We start from the raw sequence: 21,206 nt of genomic DNA, 5'->3' as shown, positions 1-21,206 counted from the left end.
ATAAGTGGCGTGGGCCATGTCAAATGTTAAATACATTCAATAATTGTCTTCTGGGTAAAATTGCACTGTTAAAATATTTGAATGTGTTTCAATGTTCCACGGCATCGATCGCTGCAGACACAAATTATTATCAAACAATTTTATAATCTGTTCATATTTTTAATCGTAGTTTTAACAAATTTTTTAAAATATTGTGCGATATTTCTTTCTGAGCCGGTGGTATTTTTCGCAAGTGTCGTTTTAAAGTCGCCAGTCGGCCACACTGAAAAAAGCCCTTGCAACCGGCAGCTCCATCCGAATAACAATTAAACAAAGCTTTAAATTGCATCGCAATTACCGCCTATGATTCCGGAAGTGAGCTAGCCCCCGAACAGCACATGATCGATTTACGGAGTACTCAATAGCGACAGTTTCCGAGGGCTGCGCCCACGTGAAAATTCAATGCCAAAGAAGTTGTGTGTGTCCTAGTTGTTGTGGCTTTTGTTGCTGTTGTTTCTTGTGCCTTTCGGAAAGCGAAACACAATTTGTGATTTTAAATAAGCAATGGGTCAGTCGGCTGGTAAAATAGGTAAGTAATCAAGGCTTAAATATTGTTTAAGTAACATCCAGGGCGGTCCAAGCTTGGTTGGGCGTGGGGTAAATAGTTGGGTATTCGTAAAGGGGGAGTTTTTAGTAGAAACATTGAGTTATAGTATTCAGCATGACAGTTATAAGCTCGTCCTGATCATGAATCAAAAACCATGGGCATTCCAATAAGGTTTGTGACCTTCCCACCACCAACACACTCACATGTTGGCCGAACAGCTGTTCCCCCTAGCGACGACACTCGCCGGCGTCGTGCTCGAGCCGATAGTTCCGTAGGACGTGAAAAATTATACAGGTGTGAAAACAACCTGATAAACCTTTTAATTCGAAAAGCCTCTAGGGGTAAAACAAGAACATTTGTAATTACGAACTATTACATTTTTAAACTTGTCCAAAAATTTCGGATTCACTAATTCCATACCCCTTGAGAACGCTCCTGGTCCATTTATCAATCTTATCCTAATGTTCAGAACTTAATTCATCCTTGTAGGACCCGACTATTCCGCGCCTCATAAATCTGCAATAAAATCGCCTATTATAAGATGTCAAAGTAAAAAGTTTGGCATACTCGAAGTCTCCTGCAGTTTTTCTAACCGTTCTTATAAAATTGGTGGGGTTTCCGAATTTGCTTGCTGAAAAATAAGGGTTCTTACATTACTTGATTTACTGTATATGTTTTTTGTAGGTCACCTTTAATGTTTTCAAAACTCAAGTGATTCAAAAGTTTTTCCATTTCACCTTTGCTCAAGTCTTTGCAATCCAAAAACTTCGATAATCTCCCAACCACATCTTCGAGATCTCTTGACATTTCCTCATAGGTAACGAAGAAAACATTCTTCTCGTTGCGCATTCTATAAAAGTCGATAATATGCGCCCACAATGATGAATAGAGTACCTTATTAGCTATGATGTGATCCACGAACCCCTCTAAACTGCCCTGCCAAAAGTACAGGCCAATAATTTGATGGTATGAAGAAACTATAACATCCTTGGGGTTACGAGCCACGTAAATAATCTTCCGGCCCAGCTTCCAGATTTGTCGGGGCAGCAGTTGAGCGGGTAGATGGGATTTAATCAGGCGAATGTTACCCGGAAGTTTATTGCACTTATCAATGGAATCCAAACCGACCACGGCATTAAGAGCAGAGTACCTTTAGGACAAAAGTACACATAGGCTATATATTTTTTTACACACAAATAGTTAGTTAAATAATTACTCTAGAAAGGGACTTCGATTAAATGGATACTCGCTCCTGGCTCGTTCATAGTCCAAGTCATTGAGCAACAGCCAGACCAGCTCTTGCATCCAAGTCGTACCGCTCTTCATAAATGTCGCCACAAAAACATCACTTTCTTTCGTTTCGAAGGCATCGATTCTTTCTGCGAAATCCATATAAGCACTGGGCAGTGTGCACCATCGTTTGCTCCAATCCTGCTTTAGGGGCACCCAGTCAGGATCTGAGCACTGCACCTGAATGCTTGGCGTGGTGGCCAGAGACTCTATAGGCCTACTCGCGTACATAGTGACTACACCTTGGGAGGTATTCCCTTCATTTGCGAGGAAAGATTTTGCTTTATAATGGGAAAACTTTGGACTGCCCCAGCAACATAGTTGCAAACATCATACAGCTTTGCATTATCAGCCATAAAAACTTTTTTATGATTTTAAAAGATTACCATAATTTCTCAAGTATATGGCACAGCAATAAAGCCTAAAAACCTTGTTCGCACAAGTTATATAGAAATAAACAGAAGAACTTGGTCGTATAACAGAATATGGTTCAAGGTTTTTTCAGTAAAGGATAAAATATAGAACTAAAACTGTTCCCTCTAAGTTAATAAATCTATATTAATTTTCCATCTAAAAATAGTCGCCCCTTACAATTATAGGGATATCAAACTCGTAAGCGGCTTATGTTCCCGAAAAGTCAAAAACTAAGGTGGTAAAAAATAGAAAGGGAAAAATCAAGTCCCGACTTAAAAAAATCAGCTCAAACAGGCACCCTAACTCTAGGGCGCGAACTTTAACGTAGTGGTCATCTTACCTTTACAGGTGTATTAACGGGGGTTGCAGGGCTGAACTTACCTGCTTACCACATCGTCATCTGAGGGCCTCCATCAAATCGAATCAGCTTCGATTAGGCCCAAGATGCCCGTGCAGCTGTAGACAATAAATTATAGAGTTTATGGCAATGATTTCTCACAAAACGGCGCAAGAAAGGACGAAGGATCGCACGAAGGCGGAGGAAAGAATAAGTAAAGCCCAATAGGCGCTCGGTTCAGGTAGGATAGCCGAGCCGCAACTCCCTGACCCTGAGACAAAGACACATGCTGTGGGCCGAAACCCGCCAGGACCTTCTCTCTATGACTTGCCAAATGTCCTGTTTGCATCGGAGTATCCCTCAAGGTATCGGCCAGGAGCAGATCTCTCGTTTTTCGTGGGACAGGGGAGTTTTTCCATTTTACAGGCGGGAAAAAACTGCAATGTGAAAACTGTGAAAGCCGAAACCCCCTGAAAAGGCAAACATTTGGCCAACAGATCCGGCACTTACTCCTCTAACGGATCGCCGTTTCCCTCGCATGTGTTGCATTGGCGGTTATTCCTCGCCGATGTTGATATTTGATTAGCGTACGCACATGAGGATGCGGAAATGGGAAGTGGATGTGGAAGTTGAAGTTGCAGTTGCCAAATGCATCCCCGGTGCCCGAATGAGTTTCCCTTTGTTAGATCTTGATCGGAGTTCCGAGATGAAACCAACTGCTGTCGCAGGTATCCCAAAGAAGTGGAGGAGCGGAGTTACTCTGAATAAGTCGGGATCCCTTAAGGGAGTATATATACTTAAGGGTTCCTGACAGCGTTAGATGTTCTGGAATCCGTATTATCAAAGTTTTAGGTAGGTAATGTAAACGTAAAAAAGGGTTACTTGATATGACTTTAATTTATTTTAACTTATTATAATTATAATTTCTTTTTAATGAAGGCAAGCCTCTCTTGTAAACGGTTTCCGAATAGTAAGATCATTCGTTTCTTCGATCTATAAACTGTCACCCCAAAGAAGTTGTATTTATATCCTTATAATGTATGCTTCCTCAGACGTTTACCCTCGATTCCTGGAGACCGGGAGTACATACAAGTTGTTTGGGATCTCCTCCTCCATTGCTCGGTTTCTCAAGTGCTTGCGCAATTCGATTTTGGGCTCTGTTCTCCTCAGTTCTCCTTTGTGTCCGCTGGATTAGTTCGGCCTTATGTATACGAGACTCCACAACTGCTCCTTGCACAGCTCCGTTTTCCTCGGCCTGCCCGAAGTCCTTTCCCTTTTATTTTCCCTCCTGGCTGCCTGCGACCCGTTTGCATATGTCGTTTTCTAATTAAACATTGGCATTTGCTACAGTTTTTACTTAATTATGTGTATATTGATCGGTTATCGGCCATCGATGTGGAGAGCCGAGGCATTCTCAGCTGTCTTCGCTCCGACAGCTGCCAATTTCTTATATCTTTTCGTTTATTTACTTGCGCTGCTTCTTTTCCATTTAATAAATCGCTCAAAGTTGTCTGATAAGTACCAATCTATTCCTTCAGACTTATCGCTGGCCCACTTGAACTAGTTCCTGTATTTAAATTCCTTTTGGCATTGGGCTTGGCATAAATCATTTAATTTAGATTTTATTTAATTGATTGAAAACTATTTAATTATAGCCGTAAATGTCGTATTCCTACATTTATCTATTAGTTCACCAAGGTGAAGGTAGTCCACAAAACATTAGCTCCATCATAATGGAGGTGGTTGTGATAAGAAACGCATGGATATGATATGTGTATGGAAATGCCACAAGCGACCATTTGTGTAACTCGCACTTTTATCTTACACATTTTATTAGGCCACATGAACCGGGTGTGATTTCCTTATCTTTTATGGAGGAACTTCTAGAAATCAAAATACCATAAGCTTTACCATTTCCACTTTGTGAAGTGGGAAGGTGGTTATTGATCAGCGTTCTAATATAAATGCCTTCAGCTGATGTGCGTTATATAGTAAGTATGTATAATAATTCCTGAGTTCCTGAGGGATATCTAGAAATGCCCAACCCTAAACTCGTTTCTTTTACTTGTTTCCCTTTAAAAACGACATACAATCCTTCGGCCTGCTCACTTGCCGTGCAAAATTATCATTTGGCATTTTCATTAAACGCCTGCCCAGGTCAATTCTCCATAGACGACGATTTGGAATATCAGCAGGGATCTTGGGTTAAGGAACTGTCTGAATAGTAAATCGCTGTGACATTCCAGAGACAATGGCCGGGCGAAATGAAAAACTATTGTGAGGCCAAGGCGAATGCGGGCCGGGCCTTAGGAGAACCAGCGATCCCAAAACGAAGACGAGCGAAAATGAGCGATATACTTGTATTCTTACGCCAGATGTTCGTGGGAGACCGAACTGGAAGATACAAATTGCACTGTTCCGCGGGACTTGTGGGGCCCATGTGCCAAATTCTAAATTTAACCACAAAATATGTACTTTAAGGGGAGCCAAGAAGCAACAACAGCCTGAAATATCTCCCCCATCAAGGCGACAAATGCAAAGTGAAGCAGCTGTCTGCTGGCAAAATATGAATATATAAAAATAAATAATCGTGAGGGAGCTCGAACCGATCCGAAGAAGTAGAGCATCCTTATCAGCCAAGGCAACTGGCGCACGTCCCTTTTCCTCCATTTTCAACCTGGCACGTGGTCGGCTGGCTTCCTCTTTCTCCTCTTTCAAAATCCCTTTCTACCCGTATCTGTCGCCTTTGCTATGAGTTTACACCTGGAATTGGCAAACAAACAGAACGGAACGGAACCGAGGGCAAGGTCTGCGAGGGGATACAGGCTACAGTAGAGCAAACCCTTTTCAGGTCCTTTTCCAACTGCAACCGCAGATGGACACCTTTCGTTGGTGTTCAGGTTGGGTACAGTGGATACCGATAGAATAAAGAGCAAGTACACTTTGACATTTTACATCAGAATGAGATCTTCATCAAAGCGACTTTTAAATGTAGTTTATTATAGAACTGTATCAAAACTAAATTGAACATTGATTAATTTGTATAAGAATCTCGTATAGCAAATAACCTTTACCTTACTTTAGGGAAGTTGATCTTATAAATTCGTATATGAATGTGATTCCTTCACCTTTTCTTTCTGAATCTCTGTGCCCGTTAGCCGATACTCACTGTATTCCTTGACAATTTTGGGGTTGTTCGCTGCTCGATGTTTGCCGGTTCCTGTTTCGCCAACATCACCTTCTCCGACCTTTTTTGCATTTTTGCAAACTGAGCGCTCAGGAGGGGGAATCGGGTAAGCAGCAGCAGATGTATTTCCAGGACGCACGCCTGCTGCCAGGATGCTGAATATGCATTTCCACTTTAATATCAAAATTTAAATGCTTTTGGCCCGTCTTGATCCCTTCCGATCTTGAAAATTGCATCTGCTGTGAGGTCTGTCTGGTTCCGTCTGTCGATGCAGGACAAAAAGGACGAGCAGGAGGATGAGGAGCTCTCGGCGCAATTATCATCCTCCATCAATGACGGCGTGGCATCCATAAAGGATAAAGGACGATCAGACGCCAGACGGCAGCTATCCTGCTCACCACAAAAGCCAAAGCTTAACAAATGAGACCACAATAGCATGCCTCCAAGATAATAGGCAAGTTCTCTGGATAGGATCATTAATTATTTATTCGAATCGCTATAAAGGGAATGATATAAAGGATTGGGAAAACCTTGATTGCACTAAGAGAGGGATATAGGGAGAGTAATATATAGATTTAGTGTAACTAATCTATGTATATTTGAATTTGTATTATTTGTTGGAACCTAAGTAGTAAGGTTTTCGAGAATTTTTTAAAAATATTTTCCAGAGAAAGTTAAAAAGAAAATGGGTATATACCAAACATCATAGACTCTAAGAAGCTATCTTTTTTCTGGAAATATTTAGGGCTTCTTTTGGATATGCTTTTACTATTCACAATATCGTCAGGTGAGAACCAAGAAAAGTAAATGGGTCCAGTCCCAGAAACTATTTACACACTCTTGGCCCGCAAAGTTCACGATCAAAAGCATTTGGCCAATTTAAATAGTTCGCCAGTTATATGAGCCTGACCCTGTAACCCCTGCGAAAAAGAAAGAATTGCTTTGAACCTGGCTGAACTACACACACACCAGCGAACTAACACCCATGGGTGAGGAGAACAACAGTTAGTGGAGATCAGAGCAGTTTGGCCAAAAACCCAAATGCAGGCCTAGGCAGCCACAAAAACAACAGGCGAAGCAACAGCAGGAGAAGGAGAGGAGGAACCGCCGATCAAGGTGCAGAGTTAGAGGCATAAAGGTGAATTATAAGGGAGGCTCAATACACGCGAATGGCAGGCACAAAGCGAAACCATAGTAAATAAGAAACAGCTGCCGGAGAGAAACAGAGAGATAGAGAGTGGTGGCGTCACAAACCTTCTCTCTTGGGCTCTCCGATCGCTCTCTCGTTCCTTGCGGAACGGCCAGTGCTGACAGCCCTTAGCCTTTAATTAGCCAGATCTTTATATTGAGAAGAAAACTAGCTATACAAATATATAATATTTTATAAGAAATCATGATGTTTTGCACTTAAAACATAATATTGATAAGCATATATATATATTTATGTATGCATATAATATGTGAGAAATGTATTTTTCCCACTTTGCTTATACAAATATAATTATTAAATTTAAATGTTTACAAACAATTAATATTAAAATATGAGGGGTTTTAATTGCAAAGTTTTACTCTACTTGAAGTGAGAATTCTCATTAGGTTAAATGTTAAACAATAGACAATAGAAATAAATTTAATATATATAATAAATTGACCAAAGATCCTTAAAAAAAGACTCGAAGGAACCAAAATTAAAAAGCTAGACCTGCCGGCAGAATATCAGAGCGCCATCACTGGCATGCACTCTCCAGCTGAGCTGCGGCAGCGACGCCGGCGTCGTGGGAGAGAACTCGTGCTGGTGCGAAGCTATAAAAGGCCGCGCACCTTTTATTCGTTGAAAAAAAACGCAGCGAAAGGTTGGCTCGGGAGTTGAGTTGTCGTCGTCGGTCTCTGTGTTTCGTTTCGTTTTGTTCCGTTTGTTCCCGTTGCGCGCAGACAAACAACCAACCAAATTCAAAATGTTTTAACGGACAACACCAAATTCGAAGAACTTTACGTTAAATTTAATGCCAAATAGAAATCGCAAGCAGCTTGTGGATTTTCGTTAGCATTTCGCGAGTTCGTTTTAGTTTGTTTGATATTAATTCAAAGGCCAAGCAAGCCATCACCATGGGTCTATCGGATATACCAACCAACTACATGCAGGGCAGCCACCCGCACCTGAACCTCCATCCGCAGCAGCAGCACCACCAGAACCAGCAGCACTTGCAACACTTGCAGCAGATGCAGCAGCTCCACAACGCCATGCCCTCCCCCGCCCAGCAGGCCGCCCAGGTCCTGGCCCTGGAGTCCAACGAGCTGCTCATGAGCACCAAGGACAAGCTCTCCAGCAAGAAGAAGATGCACTTGCTCAAGAAGATCAAGAAGCGCTTCGGATTGGGTTAGTACTCGCATTAGTACAAGGCAAAGCATGGGATTTACTTTGGATACTTTGAGAAGCTAGAATATTCGGTTCCTCCTTTAAAAATGCGATATTCTTTTCTAGAAGGCTGTTTCCAGGAAATTATTTAAATTTTCCTTGGAAATAAACATACATTTCAGTAGTAGAACTTTGGTTCCAAAGAAAAATGTAGAAAATAGGGAGAATAAGCTTTTCAGTACCGAGTTAGAAAACTTCCTGCGTGATATCCCACCATTAAACCCTTGAACTAAACCTAATTACATCGTGCGAAAATGCTTTAAATACATAATTCATTGATCTGGGGAACTTTGCTTTTATCTCCAGCGGTTCCCACATAATATTAGCATGTGGTCTGACCTATCGCTCATTCATTCATTCGGCTAATTAAAGCGGCAAAGATAAATAAGCGAACAGCTCAGCCCAGCCGCAAACATTTATGCATACATTAGCATTTTGCGTCTCAAGAACCATAACAAATAAAGCGAGATAATGGCAAAAAACGAAAAAGTTTGTGATTGTTTAAAACAAAAAGCTAATGACTAAATGCCTGAGACAGCACGCTCAGTTCGCTATTGTAAGAGTAATAGTTTTTTCTGGCTAAAATGGCCCAAAACACACTTAATTGTGAAATTCTCCCAAGGCTTCTTCGGCAGAATTCAACCTCGACCCGGGTTGTTCGCCGGAAATGTCAGTTCTTGAAAACTGCATTTTTCAATCGCACCATAGTAACCACAAATTGATCGAGAGGATCGGGGGCTCTCGAAATGAAGGAAGAAAATACCACCGAAAGCAATTTTCCCAAGGAGCGATTATGTTTATCATAACGATTATCTGGGCTGGGGAATTTCGTTGCCGCTTTTGTTTTTGTTTTGGTTGCAAGCAGCTGAGCAAAAAAAGTGAGGAGGTAGCACCTCAACAACTCACTCCTTTTGGCTTTGGCTCAATTGCATTCTCGGCTTTATTGCTCTCTTTTTTGGTCGAAACAGGCGAAGCAAAGGCAACGCAAAGCCAATGACGCATAGGCTAAGCTTCCTCTACTTCTTTTTTGTTGCTTGTACTTGCCTCCTGCAAACTGTGGAGGCCACACAAATAGGAGTTGCAATTGCTATTTGATTCAAAAATGCATGGCAAATAACACACATACGAAATCGTATTCCACCTACAATTCCTACTTTATACCGTATGTATATAATGGACTGCATTTACCTGCTTCTATTCTTCTGCCCACCACTGTTTTTGCATCTGCCTCATTCAGCGTTTGTGGTTGCTCTTACTGGGAATCGTACGCGAAGCGCCGTTGCCGCCATCGGCAAAGGCAAAAACAAAGGCAGCAACAACAAAGCAAAAACGATCCAGGAGAAGAAGAAGCAGGAGTGAGGGAGAAGAAGGAGAGGAGGCGAGAGGAAGAGGTGTGGCTTTGAAGTTCGGCTGAGCGCCAAAGCTCGGGATGGGTTATGTTTTATGCTTATGCTCTCTGCGGCGACTTCCAATCCGTTGGATGCGAACGTGCGTTGCCTATCGGTAATCAATGAAATTACTTTGTTGTTGCTTTGCGGCGTCAGCTGCTTTTGCTTTTTTACCTGCATTTTCTATTACACTTCGTAGCGCGTTGTTGTTGCCGCAGTTGTTGTGTGCTGTGTGTTGGCATGCCACGTTTGCTTTGGCTAAAAAGTTTATCTGCTCTTGGCTTTTACTTAGCTTCTCACGGTTTACTTTCCGAAATGGTTTGCGCGGCCGGCTGTGCGTGTGTTTGCGATTGAGCGCTGCCAACTCGTCTCTGAGCCACTGATTATTGGAGACATTGTCGCACGACCTTCGCCTGTTGGCCAAAAGTAAATACCAACCGCAAATAGAGGGAACACACCCCCGCAGGGAGTTGGCCCAAGCCAAAATACAGTGGCGATAACGAAAAGCTTTGGAAATATAACCGTATAGAAATTCCAAAATATTCAAAATACACATTTTTTATTCGAATTTACTTGGAACTTGAACCCTATCCCTCTTTTAGAAACTCAAAAATATAATTTATTAATCTCCAAGGGAGCAATATGTACCTCCAATCTCGATAAAAGTGCATATTTTTTTTACTTTATTCCCATTACTTATATTTTGTTCTGCAAACTTTCCACATACTTAACATAACATCTGCTGCGATATTCCCTATTTCCGTGAGTTTTTCTGTTTTTTCTCCCCCTTATGAGGTCATCTCGATGTGTCATCCAGCCTACGGTCATTATATTTGCACCACACTTAAAGTGTTTTTATTGTAGAAGCTGATACGAAGCATTGCCATTTCTAATTGATAATTTTGCCCCTTTGATAACGGTCTGTGCCAAAAAAAGTTTATCTCTGCCAGTGTAGTTGAAGACTGATTGGGTTTGACTATAAAAATAGTTCTAGAGGTTGGGGATATACACAGATCTTTGTGGGGCTTTTTCTAAAAACAAAGTTATCTCGCGACACACTTAAAAGCTTCCCACATCTTCTGTTTATCAGTTATAGAACAGAGCTGGCAGCTTGAAGACGCTTACAGTGGATACTGAGTATGAGAGACTAATAGATATATTACTAACTGCGCTCTAAGTTTTTCCTACACCTTAATATCACGCGCTATAGTTAAAGATCGTAATTTTAAAAAGTTCAAAGAGAAGTTAATTAATAACTACTAGAGTAACCACTGTATCCCATTAATTTTCATCGTGACCCCAATGTACTACAAAATTGTTAACATTTTGTCTGGGCCGAGAGATAACAACGCACACCACCCCATAGATACAGATAAACTAGATAAAAACGCTTCGCCGCAGGGTGTTGCAACGGCGCAAGACAAAAGGCTCAATCCAGGTAGCCACAGGTAGAAATACCGCCAGATACGATGTATAGTATAGCAAACATACCTGGCCCAAAAAGCAGCTGCAATTAACTCACGCAAAGTGAGATGGAAAGATATCCAAAGGCATCTTTGGGTCAATTTCGAACGCCTTATGGGAGGGCGTGTTTTCCTTCGGGTGGGTTAAAAAGCGGGCGGACTGTTGGTTGCTAGGCATAAATCACCGTTGGTTTCTACTTGGTTCGAACACCTACGGGTCTCTAATCTATGCCTGTGTCCAGCAGCAGCTGTTCGGCTATCCATCGCCGAAAACTTGGTCAGATCGGGTTTTTCGAACCTCGGTTTGGGGCCTTAAACGTTTGTGGTCTGAACTTCGAGCAGAACTCTAATGTAATTAATATGTACACCTATTTTGGGACGAAATAGAACTAGATCTGGTTCAGCTTTGCAGCTGTTCGGTGTAATTAATATGCTAAGATGTAGGAAATTTGCATGGTTTTGCTATAACCCTAAATATTAATGGGGCAGACGATGACAATGCAACCAGTAGCATCTGAAAATACCGAATTGAGACCCCAAAAACACTTGAATGGCCGCCGTCAGCCGTTGTAATTACTACGTTATAATGTAATAATGATGTGTTTCTATCAAAAGACGGCTCTTCAAGTCCATTCCCTTCCACTCAGTCCAACTTGAGGCTGTTATTGCTGGCTCCCCCTCAACGCTCGAGTGATTTAATTACACAAAAGAGTTTCCACTCCTCGGGCCGGGGGAATCGCAGGGTGTTTTGTGCAGTCAAGTGCGAGGAAATGCAAGCTGTATAGGAGTGACTATCAGCCTTATGTACAGCGCTTCTTACATACATCTATCTGGACCTCTTCGCTGGCCCTTCGCAGTAATTGCAACGCTTCGATAAACAGCAAGCCCACAGAGCGCAACAAAACAAAGCGGAAGAAAGCCGGGCTTATCGTATCGGGCTCTCGGCTGTACAGCGCTGTAATTGGAGCTCGGGAATAATTGTTATAGTGGCTTCCTAAATAATTTAGTCGGGCCAGGAAATTTATTATTTTAAATGTAAGCTTTAAACTCAAAAATTGCGGCCTCTTCCACTTTATTTTGGTAAAATGTCCCTACACTTTGTCTTCACAATGTTGTTTATTGTGTGTTTTATGTTTCCTCTGCCCTGCGTATATATTTAGATCGGCCTTATGTCTATGCGGAGCCGAACAAGTTCGGTTCTTCTTGGCTGGGGCCTCTTGCATGCTTCAGCGCCCGAATAAAAACCCAACCATAGATGTTTTATACATACGATGTGTATATATAATGTGCACCGATAGAGAGGTGCTCCCATTCCGCAGAGTTGGTTTTTGTTGGCTTGTAAAAATAAACATGTAAATTTGATTTGGCCACCCACCCTTTCCGAACTCCCCCGTATGCCCTCCTATGTATCTCCCCTTCGACGGCTAATTATATTAGGAGGGGAGCTCTACGCCTCATCCGGGTGTTTATAACTAATTTGTTTGTGTGGAAAGGCTGAAAATGTATGTTGAGCAGCGAGAAAAGTCAATGGGAGTCATTGAACCTAAGTATTTAGAAGGTGAGATCAATAAGAAGGTGGAACTTTGGGGCTTCTCTTTGTGTGTTTTAGGGAAGCGCAAGTGCAAAGTTCTACATTCAGGGGAAAACTTTTTGGTATCTTAAGGGACTTCCCTAAGTAATAGCTTTTAAAGGTTTGGCTGGTAATTTTCCTGATGCACTTTCATTGATTACTCACTTTTTGCTTTATCATTATTGAGGAAGTATCTCATTGACTGAGTTATTTCAATTTATCAAGCCTTCTTATCTTTATTTCGCAGCAATAGCAAGTTAGTGCAATCTTTAGTTGTTGATTCTTAGCGAGACCTAGTTTAGTGTTGTCTTTAGAGTCGCTGCTGCTGTGATTGCTTCGATTTTTCCCCACTAGCCGTACGCGGTATCAGATTTCGCTTAATCGCATGAAAAGTGCAATGTACTTGGGAAGAGGAAAAGCTGCTCAGACACAATAACAACTGGTTGCAACAACTTGGCATAGTTTGACCTCTGGTTTCATCGCTGTCAACGCCGCCGCCGCCGCCGTCAGTCGGCCCCTTTTCCGTTGTGTAATTGTTTTTATTATATTTGCAGAGTCTATGCTATGTGTCCATTGTAGCTGGAGCTTCTAGAGTTACCAGAAGGGGCAAAACCGGTGGGGAATCCACACCAGAAGAAAGAGAGTTCCTCTCCAGTGGATGGCAGTGCGATTTCCGCTGCACTGGTCAGCGGTTCGAGCAGAACGGAAGTGGTTTTCGCATCCACTCAATGGGGCTTTCCAATTCATTCGAACCCGACTAAGTGGATTTAGCTGTGAATCGAGCTACAAACTGGAAAATTGAGGGGCAATGAAATTTATAGAAGATACAATGAGGATATCATGTATAATAATTTTTATAAAATATTTTATATCGATTTTTACTCCCTTCTCATGCCCTAAAGTTTCCCAAAACCTCCCAAAAACTTTCAAACTTTTCGCCCCACGCCAATTGTTTGTTTGTGAGCGATTAATTAACATTCATTAGCTTCGTTTGAGTATATTTAAGACAAGAATTTAGCATTGCTTTTATTGCTGTGAGAATTGTTTTACAAGTCTTTCGAGGGAGACACTTGTTCGGATGTTGAGCTCCGACCAACGCCTGGCTTTTCTGCCCACAGCCGAAGCCTCCAACTAACTATCGAACGACCCACACGCTGTTTCCCCAACTAATTTCACTGAAATGTTGAAAATGAAAATACAAAGATACTGTGTGGAGTGGCCAGATACGCTTATAAGTTATTTATCGGCGTGGGTCGATCCATTGACAAGCCCGTGGAAGTCAAAGCTTAAGTCCAAACTCAATCCGACTCGTGCACCCACTCACGCTGACTGATTGCCGCCCCGCCAGATGCCGATAATTTATGCCAAATGTTTGACCAATTGATACAATTTGTAAATGATCCATTGATCCACTCGGGCCGAGCCGGCGTTTGCCCTCGCAATCCGTGCCCCTTCGAAAGCCCCGGCTTTTATGCGACATTTCCGGTGCAATTAAAAGGCCTCAGGGCTCAGTGTTAATTGTCCGCACACGTCCCGTGACTCATGCACGTGGGCCAAAAGCAAGAGGAACAGCCCAGGGGGCGGGGCAGCACGTGACCTGTGACCTCAATCGGTGCGAGTGAGGGAGTTCAAGTGGGCGGCGGGTGGTGACGTCAAGAACTGGTAAAGACAATGTGGCAGTACAGAAAATAAAATGTTTCTGATTTGTAATTATACTTAATCTCTGTAAAAGTCAGAAATAAATTAATTACTTGAGTAGTGCCTATCAAGATCTTAACTTTTATGGCATGCTTTAGAATCCCTCAGTTTTAAAGCTCCCGAACTAGTGCCTCTTTAAGTGACTTGTTAGAACCGATCATTACTCTAAAGCCCAGTTCAACCTAAGATCCCCTTGTAAGCCTTCATTCAGACATCAACGTAATCTGCCTCTAATGATCGCCAACTCAACTGAGCTCAACCGAACTCACGAGTGCCAATCGAAATCTAATGACGTACACCAACTGAATGGGATTTTGAATGTTTGGAGATCTTCATCGGATCGTTAAAATGATTTCGCCTAACGATGGCCGCACAATCGCAGATTGCCACACTGGTTTTGATTTTCTTTTTCTCCTGGCGAGGGGTTTTGTTTTATGACACCTGCATGATTTTCACATTTTCCACCCGCTCGATTGGCTCAGCTGCGGAGTCAGCGCTCCGGCTTCTCCAGTTCCCCAAAGATTCGGGAAGATCCGAGCCGAACTCCGAACTCCGCACTCTCTTCCCGCAATTACCGAGGCTTGTTACAGGTTTTCCAATGTTCGGCAGCCGCAAATTTACTATATATCTCCTATATATACAAATTTGGAGTCGTGGGAATTGTCTCTACAGTGTTTGTGTTTGATTTTTGCCCAGTGCTCAGCGTGGGAAATGTTTTGCTCCGCTCGCTGGTGGCGAATCCGAAAAGACGTCTCCGCTCCGCGCCGAACGGTAAATCAGGTTTTCCTTTTTGGCAAACTACGAAATTTGCCTGCAACGGAGGCAAGATCGTTTGCAGTCGATCGGATGCCGCTGGGATGGGGATGCTGCGGCCAGCGCGTTTGGGAACCTTTTCGGCAGAGCGGCGAACTCCAAACAACGCATCATGACCACCGCAAGTCTGAACTTTTCATCTCGCGAACTTAGTTGGCCAAATTATGGGGAAATTAGACCTGATCGGAGGGCCTGGGAAATGGCAAAAAGGGATGTTACGATTTAACTGATGTGAAATTATATAGTTTCACAATCCTAAAAACAAAACGAATCAAAATGTATTCTTCCGGAAAATTATTTCAATAATCTCCAACTACTTCTCCCGGTCATCTTAATTACTTAATAACAATTGTAGACTAGCTAACCGGGGTTATTTTGCTATACCTTCGTAGCCATTGTTTTCCTTCCAACTTTCCCAACCACAAGTATGCCGTTTGTATAGTTAATGCAATTAGTTATCATGGGGCGGAGATCCTCATTAGAGCCGCGAGCGGAGACAATCGCTGCACTTAGTTAATTGTGGCCCGGCTAATTGAAAGTATCGACGCGTCTCCCAAGCACCGTTTCGACTGGGAGTTCAAGGAAAAAGCGAGGCGCGTATTTCATTCATCGATGCCTTGTATCGCCGCTGCAATGCCGTCCATCCATTGACGGACGACTGTCTGGGCCGATAAAAAGTAGGCGTCGCCAGTTGGCCAGGCCAGTGAGACGACAACATCCTGCAGCTAATAGGCCCAATCCAATACACGTATGTGCGTAGTACGTGATTTCCTACTTCCTCGTCGCGGTCAATTCATAAATATGGATGGATGTCGGTCTTCAGGCCCGTCTTTCGCCTCCCTCTCCTGTTCGTCCTCCTCTTCGGCTTCCCGAGTCCCCGAAGCCGCGCTCTTCCTACTCCAGAATGGGAGCCACCGGAAGCTGGTGCTCCCTTTCCACTTCCTGCAGCGGAAGCACTTGAGGATTGGATTTTTCGGGCAGCAGACAGTACAGATTTCGTGTGCAAGTCATTGGCCCTGGCTTAGGATTTAATTTCAACCCCAAAGACAGTGTCCCAGGCCCAGGGAATCTTGCAGATACGCAGATACCCAGGCGTTTGTATCTTGTATCTGTCTTGTACTGTATTCTTTCCTTTCTTTTTCGAAATTTGAACAGCTGCAGACTGGGGAACTGCAGCAACCCCTGTGCGATCGAAAAACGCCGAAAACTACCCTCGAAAAACGGGGACAGACGCTTTGCGCTGTTTAGGGGTTGTTTTACTACCTGTTCCCGTCGTACAGCTGCTTTCTTCTGACCTTCCTACTTCTTCCCCGGCACACAAAGGCAGCCAAAGCCAGCCAGAGGGAATCCAGAAGAAGGGAAAAAGGACAGCTGCCACATGCCGCTCCGAAGCAAACACATTGATCTCCAGTGCCACGCGCCGCATATCAACATGGTAATCACCATCAACAGCGACCTCATCTGCTGCAGGTCCTTCGCCATTTCGCCATGGGTTTCTTTCTTATAAACTGGGCTTATGTTTTTTCATCGCAACTGTTGGCATGCCGCCGGAATCGTCTGATGTTGGGCATTCCAGCGATCGGAGCAGAAACCTGTCGCCATCCCGAGACTCCTCCTTGAGTAATTATTTATAGGGCCATATGGATTGGTTATAGGCTTTTTGCCCAGTCGCCGTCTCTTGCGGTAATTGTGAGCAGCTGCTGATGTGTGTGGATTTGCAAGGTGCAATAATTATGCCAATTTCGGGAATATATTTTAAGGATTCCCCAAGCCATCGTGTGTCATTGAAGTGCTTCTCTGTATAATTGCAAGGCATCTACAAAAAGCCAGGTTGTCTTAAATGTTTTAAAGGCTGTTAGGGACCTCCAAAAAACAATAATGAAACATATCAAAAACTTCTCTTATTTTTCAATAACCCCCCAACCTATACCAATATTTTTCTTTCCTTGAAGTACTTTTTCTACTTTACGCGCTTGTGTGTTTGGTTTTCCAAGAAGATGGGCCAGCAGCTGACGATGACCATGGTAAATCCTTTAGAGTTCGCCTGTTGATCGCAATGCAGCGGATCCCCAGAAAACGAATAGTTCAATAGTCTTCAATCCAGTCACGTGCCTTCTGCTTGAAAACCAACTAAATTTGGATCTTGGGTTGGGGGTTGTTGACTCACCCAGCAAGATCGTTTCGGGCTTCTGCGTAACTCGATCCCTAGCACATGGCTGAAAATTCGGCTACCTGGAGCAACAAATAGAAATTTCTTTCGAGATGCGTAATCCGATACGGGGTAGCTGGCGTTGAGAAAAAGATTTTAAAACAATGTGGCATAAGATGTAACTAATAGATAAATGTATTGTGGGAATTCGGGCGTTTTGTTAATGCGATGTATTATGTGACTTGGGAAATGTTTGAAGAAGTATTCAGCAACATTGTGTACAATATCCTTAGTTTATTTGGCGGTTTGTGAAAACTTTCTTATTTACAATTCACAACTAAAATATTTTCCTCTACCATTGCAGTTCGCCGCTCGCCGTCTTCCTGCCCTGGTCCCAACAACCTGCCCCCGTTGCAGTTCCACACCGTGCATGGCGACAACATCCGGATCTCGAGGGACGGCACTCTGGCCCGTCGCTTCGAGAGCTTCTGTCGGGCGATCACCTTCTCCGCCCGTCCGGTGCGCATCAACGAGAGGATCTGCGTGAAATTCGCGGAGATCTCGAACAACTGGAATGGCGGCATTCGCTTCGGTTTCACCAGCAACGATCCCGTGACGCTGGAGGGAACGCTGCCCAAGTACGCCTGCCCGGATCTGACCAACAGGCCGGGATTCTGGGCCAAGGCTCTGCACGAGCAGTACTGCGAGAAGGACAACATCCTCTACTACTATGTCAATGGAGCTGGCGATGTGATCTATGGAATCAACAACGAGGAGAAGGGTGTGATCCTGTCCGGCATCGATACAAGGAGTCTTCTGTGGACGGTGATCGACATCTATGGCAATTGCACGGGCATTGAGTTCCTGGATTCCCGCATTTACATGTACCAACAGCAGCCAGCGACGATGCCAATGGCAGTGCCCGCCCAGCAACAGCAGATGGTCCAGCCGACTGCCAACGCCTCCTCAGCCCTGAATCCCCATCACCCGCATCAGCAGTCGAGGAGATCCCTGCCAGGACACACTGGCGCCATCGAGCACGACCTGGAGCGCCATGTGATGCCGTCCCTGCAGTCGCTGCACCTGGCCGGAAACGGTGGAAGCGTCGCCAGTGTGGAGCAGGCGGCCATTGCCCACGATTTGGCCAACGGACTGCCTCCCCTGCGCTACAATGCCAACGGTCGACTGATCCCCGTGCCCTTCCACAACACCAAGGGCCGCAACGTGCGACTCTCGCAGGATCGCTTCGTGGCCTCCCGCACGGAATCGGACTTCTGCCAGGGCTATGTGTTCACTGCCCGACCCATCCGCATAGGCGAGAAGCTGATCGTGCAGGTCCTGAAAACGGAGCAGATGTACGTGGGTGCCTTGGCCCTGGGCCTGACCTCTTGCAATCCGGCCATGCTGCAGCCCAACGACCTGCCGAATGACTCGGATTTCCTGCTGGACCGCCCCGAATACTGGGTGGTTAGCAAGGACATAGCGGCTGCTCCTCAGCGCGGCGACGAGATTGCCTTCTTTGTGGCGCCCAACGGCGAGGTGAGCATCAGCAAGAACAACGGACCCGCTGTGGTGGTGATGCATGTGGACCAGTCCCTCCAGCTGTGGGCCTTCCTTGATGTCTATGGGTCGACCCAGTCGCTGAGGATGTTCCGCCAGCAGCTGCCCAACATGGTGGCGTATCCGTCGCAGCCGCAGGTGAATGTGAATGCCAGCAGCTCGTCCGCCTGCAACGCTGCCTCCACGTCCCGCATGCTACCCATGACCGAGTCGATGAGCAGTCTGAATGCCGGAGCCACTGCCAAGCTGATGCATCATCCCTCCCAGCTGAGCATGGCCCAGAGTACGAGCACTCTGGCCTCGGCTGGCGGAGCCAATGGCAGCCGCATGATCAGTATGCCCTCCAACGGAGACATTCTCCAGATCCAGCCGAACGGTGGAGGCACCGTACTGGTGGTGAATCTGCCACCGGCCAGCAGCTCGCACGACATCAACGGACAGCTGACGGCCAGGCCCTCGGCCACGGTGACCTCCAGCGGCGTCTTGGCCGGAGCCTGCTCCAGCGGCACCCTCATCAGCACAACCAGCAGCCAGTACATTGAGGTGAGTTTCTAAGCTTAAAGCTAATTCCGACATTGTACTTACAAGTATCCCCCTTTCTATTGCAGCCCATTGCCAACAGCACAAATAATGCGGCCAACAAGTGGAAGGACAGCTTGAGCGACCAGCAGAGCACCGATTCGAGTGCCGAGTGCACCATCTGCTACGAGAACCCCATCGACTCGGTGCTGTACATGTGCGGCCACATGTGCATGTGCTATGACTGCGCCATCCAGCAATGGCGGGGTGTGGGTGGTGGCCAGTGCCCACTGTGCCGGGCGGTCATCCGGGACGTCATCCGCACCTACACCACGTAGAAGGGGCCCATCCGTTTCCTAGCCAAGCAACTTTTACTCGCAATCAAACCTACTAAAGCTACACATCATGATACCACACCACACCACACACAAGTTGTTGCATTTTAAACGCAATCGAGCGCAAAGATATTATATTGGAGAGATAGGCTTTGTTTTTGCAGACTAAAGATGAGATGAGTTTACACACAGCTAGTTTAGGATACGAAACTGTCACCTAATTTATGCCCTACCATCTAAATGTATGTTTAAATTTTTTTGTGATGTTATAAGTAAGTGCGCCCGAGAGCCAAAACACTATGTATTGTTCAATCCAATCGAGATTTCTTCGAATTTCAATTTTTTGCAAACCTTCAAGAACGCACCCAGGCGTGTGGTATACTGTAAAACCAAAGTATTGTATAGGAGTTAATTGTATTTGAATTTAAATTTGAATTGATTGAAAGTTGTTGCAAATTTACCTAGTTTTTCTCTATGTCTAAATTCCAAACGATGTGCAAAATTGGCAAGCAAGTATTTACGATTCTTTATTTGGCGAATAATCATTTTGGTGCTAAATGTTTTGAGAGGCAAAATAAAATTGTTAACGGATTTGAAAAGTTATGTTTAAGCTTGCAGCAACTACGAACGACCTTAATTTGGCATTAAACTAATACATTGACCACTTTCCGGTGAGGAAATGGAAGATCGACACAACTCAAATATATCTGCAGCACAAAATATTGAACAAAGATTGAAAGAAAGAATACTTATGCACGAAAACCAAAATAGAAAATTGCAAGAGCGTGTTAAAATCTAATTTTAGTCTAGCCCTAAGTACTTAAGTTAATTTCTAGTCAACGAATTATGCTGAAGTTTAATCTAGACCGGGACTTCATCCAACAAAGACACCACACAAAAGACGTATTAAGCACGCTAAGCAATTTTAATGAAGCCGCATTTTAAATTACACCTAAGTAGTGCACGTATTTTAACGCAGACTTAATTATATTTAACTATAAACATAGAACAAAAGACTTGTATGTTGTACCAACAGCTTGAATGAAATATGGAAAAGGGAACGCCCATCTAAATCAACCATGCAGTTAGAAAATTGCCAATAATTAATTAACAATACCAAGCAGATCAAACATGAAGAACAAGAAAAGCGGATAAACCTTTACCTAAGATTGTATTAAAACTGAAAAAAAAAAATGTAATAAGCAAGAACACAAAGAAATATGCGAAACGGAGCGCAAGCTTACTATATTTGTTATAAGAATGAATCCGGATAGGAGTAAATGTTATTGCCACTATTAATAATTAACTTTTAATTTTTTAAAGAATCATAGTTCGTATTACTACGATACTGCGCCTAGTTATGACTAAACATTTAAATGTATTTATGAAATTATATTTGATATATGTAAGAAAACGCAATGCTGTAATACCATTAAATACTGACAACAATATCAGAATGGCCGTTGGTTTTGTTTTCTTTT

General features: G+C 43.8%; 2 protein-coding genes across 4 annotated transcripts; one reads left to right on the top strand and one right to left on the bottom strand.

Moving 5' to 3' along the window:
- The first annotated feature begins 266 nt into the window (after positions 1 to 266).
- On the top strand, positions 267 to 21,182 carry LOC108031731 (protein neuralized). Of its 3 annotated transcripts, none has more exons than XM_017105410.3 (3): positions 267 to 568; positions 17,676 to 19,414; positions 19,480 to 21,182. In XM_017105410.3, the coding sequence occupies exons 1-3, from the start codon at positions 544 to 546 to the stop codon at positions 19,726 to 19,728; spliced, it is 2,013 nt and encodes a 670-aa protein (XP_016960899.1). In that variant the 5' UTR covers positions 267 to 543; the 3' UTR covers positions 19,729 to 21,182. The 3 variants fall into 3 exon arrangements, with proteins under 3 accessions (XP_016960899.1, XP_016960897.1, XP_016960898.1); XM_017105408.3 differs by lacking the exon at positions 267 to 568 and adding an exon at positions 7,642 to 8,191; XM_017105409.3 differs by lacking the exon at positions 267 to 568 and adding an exon at positions 17,457 to 17,615.
- Positions 1,064 to 2,107, bottom strand: LOC122817756 (luciferin sulfotransferase-like). The gene is made up of 5 exons (XM_044090816.2): positions 1,803 to 2,107; positions 1,509 to 1,736; positions 1,276 to 1,436; positions 1,180 to 1,217; positions 1,064 to 1,102 (listed from the first exon to the last, which is right to left on the bottom strand). The coding sequence occupies exons 1-5, from the start codon at positions 2,105 to 2,107 to the stop codon at positions 1,064 to 1,066; spliced, it is 771 nt and encodes a 256-aa protein (XP_043946751.1).
- Positions 21,183 to 21,206: the final 24 nt, after the last annotated feature.

This window comes from Drosophila biarmipes, chromosome 3R, assembly GCF_025231255.1.
Source record: "Drosophila biarmipes strain raj3 chromosome 3R, RU_DBia_V1.1, whole genome shotgun sequence".
In the NCBI taxonomy this organism is placed as follows: domain Eukaryota; kingdom Metazoa; phylum Arthropoda; class Insecta; order Diptera; family Drosophilidae; genus Drosophila; species Drosophila biarmipes.
The sequence above is the reverse complement of the archived record's forward strand: the minus strand, read 5'-3'. Positions and strand labels throughout refer to the sequence as shown.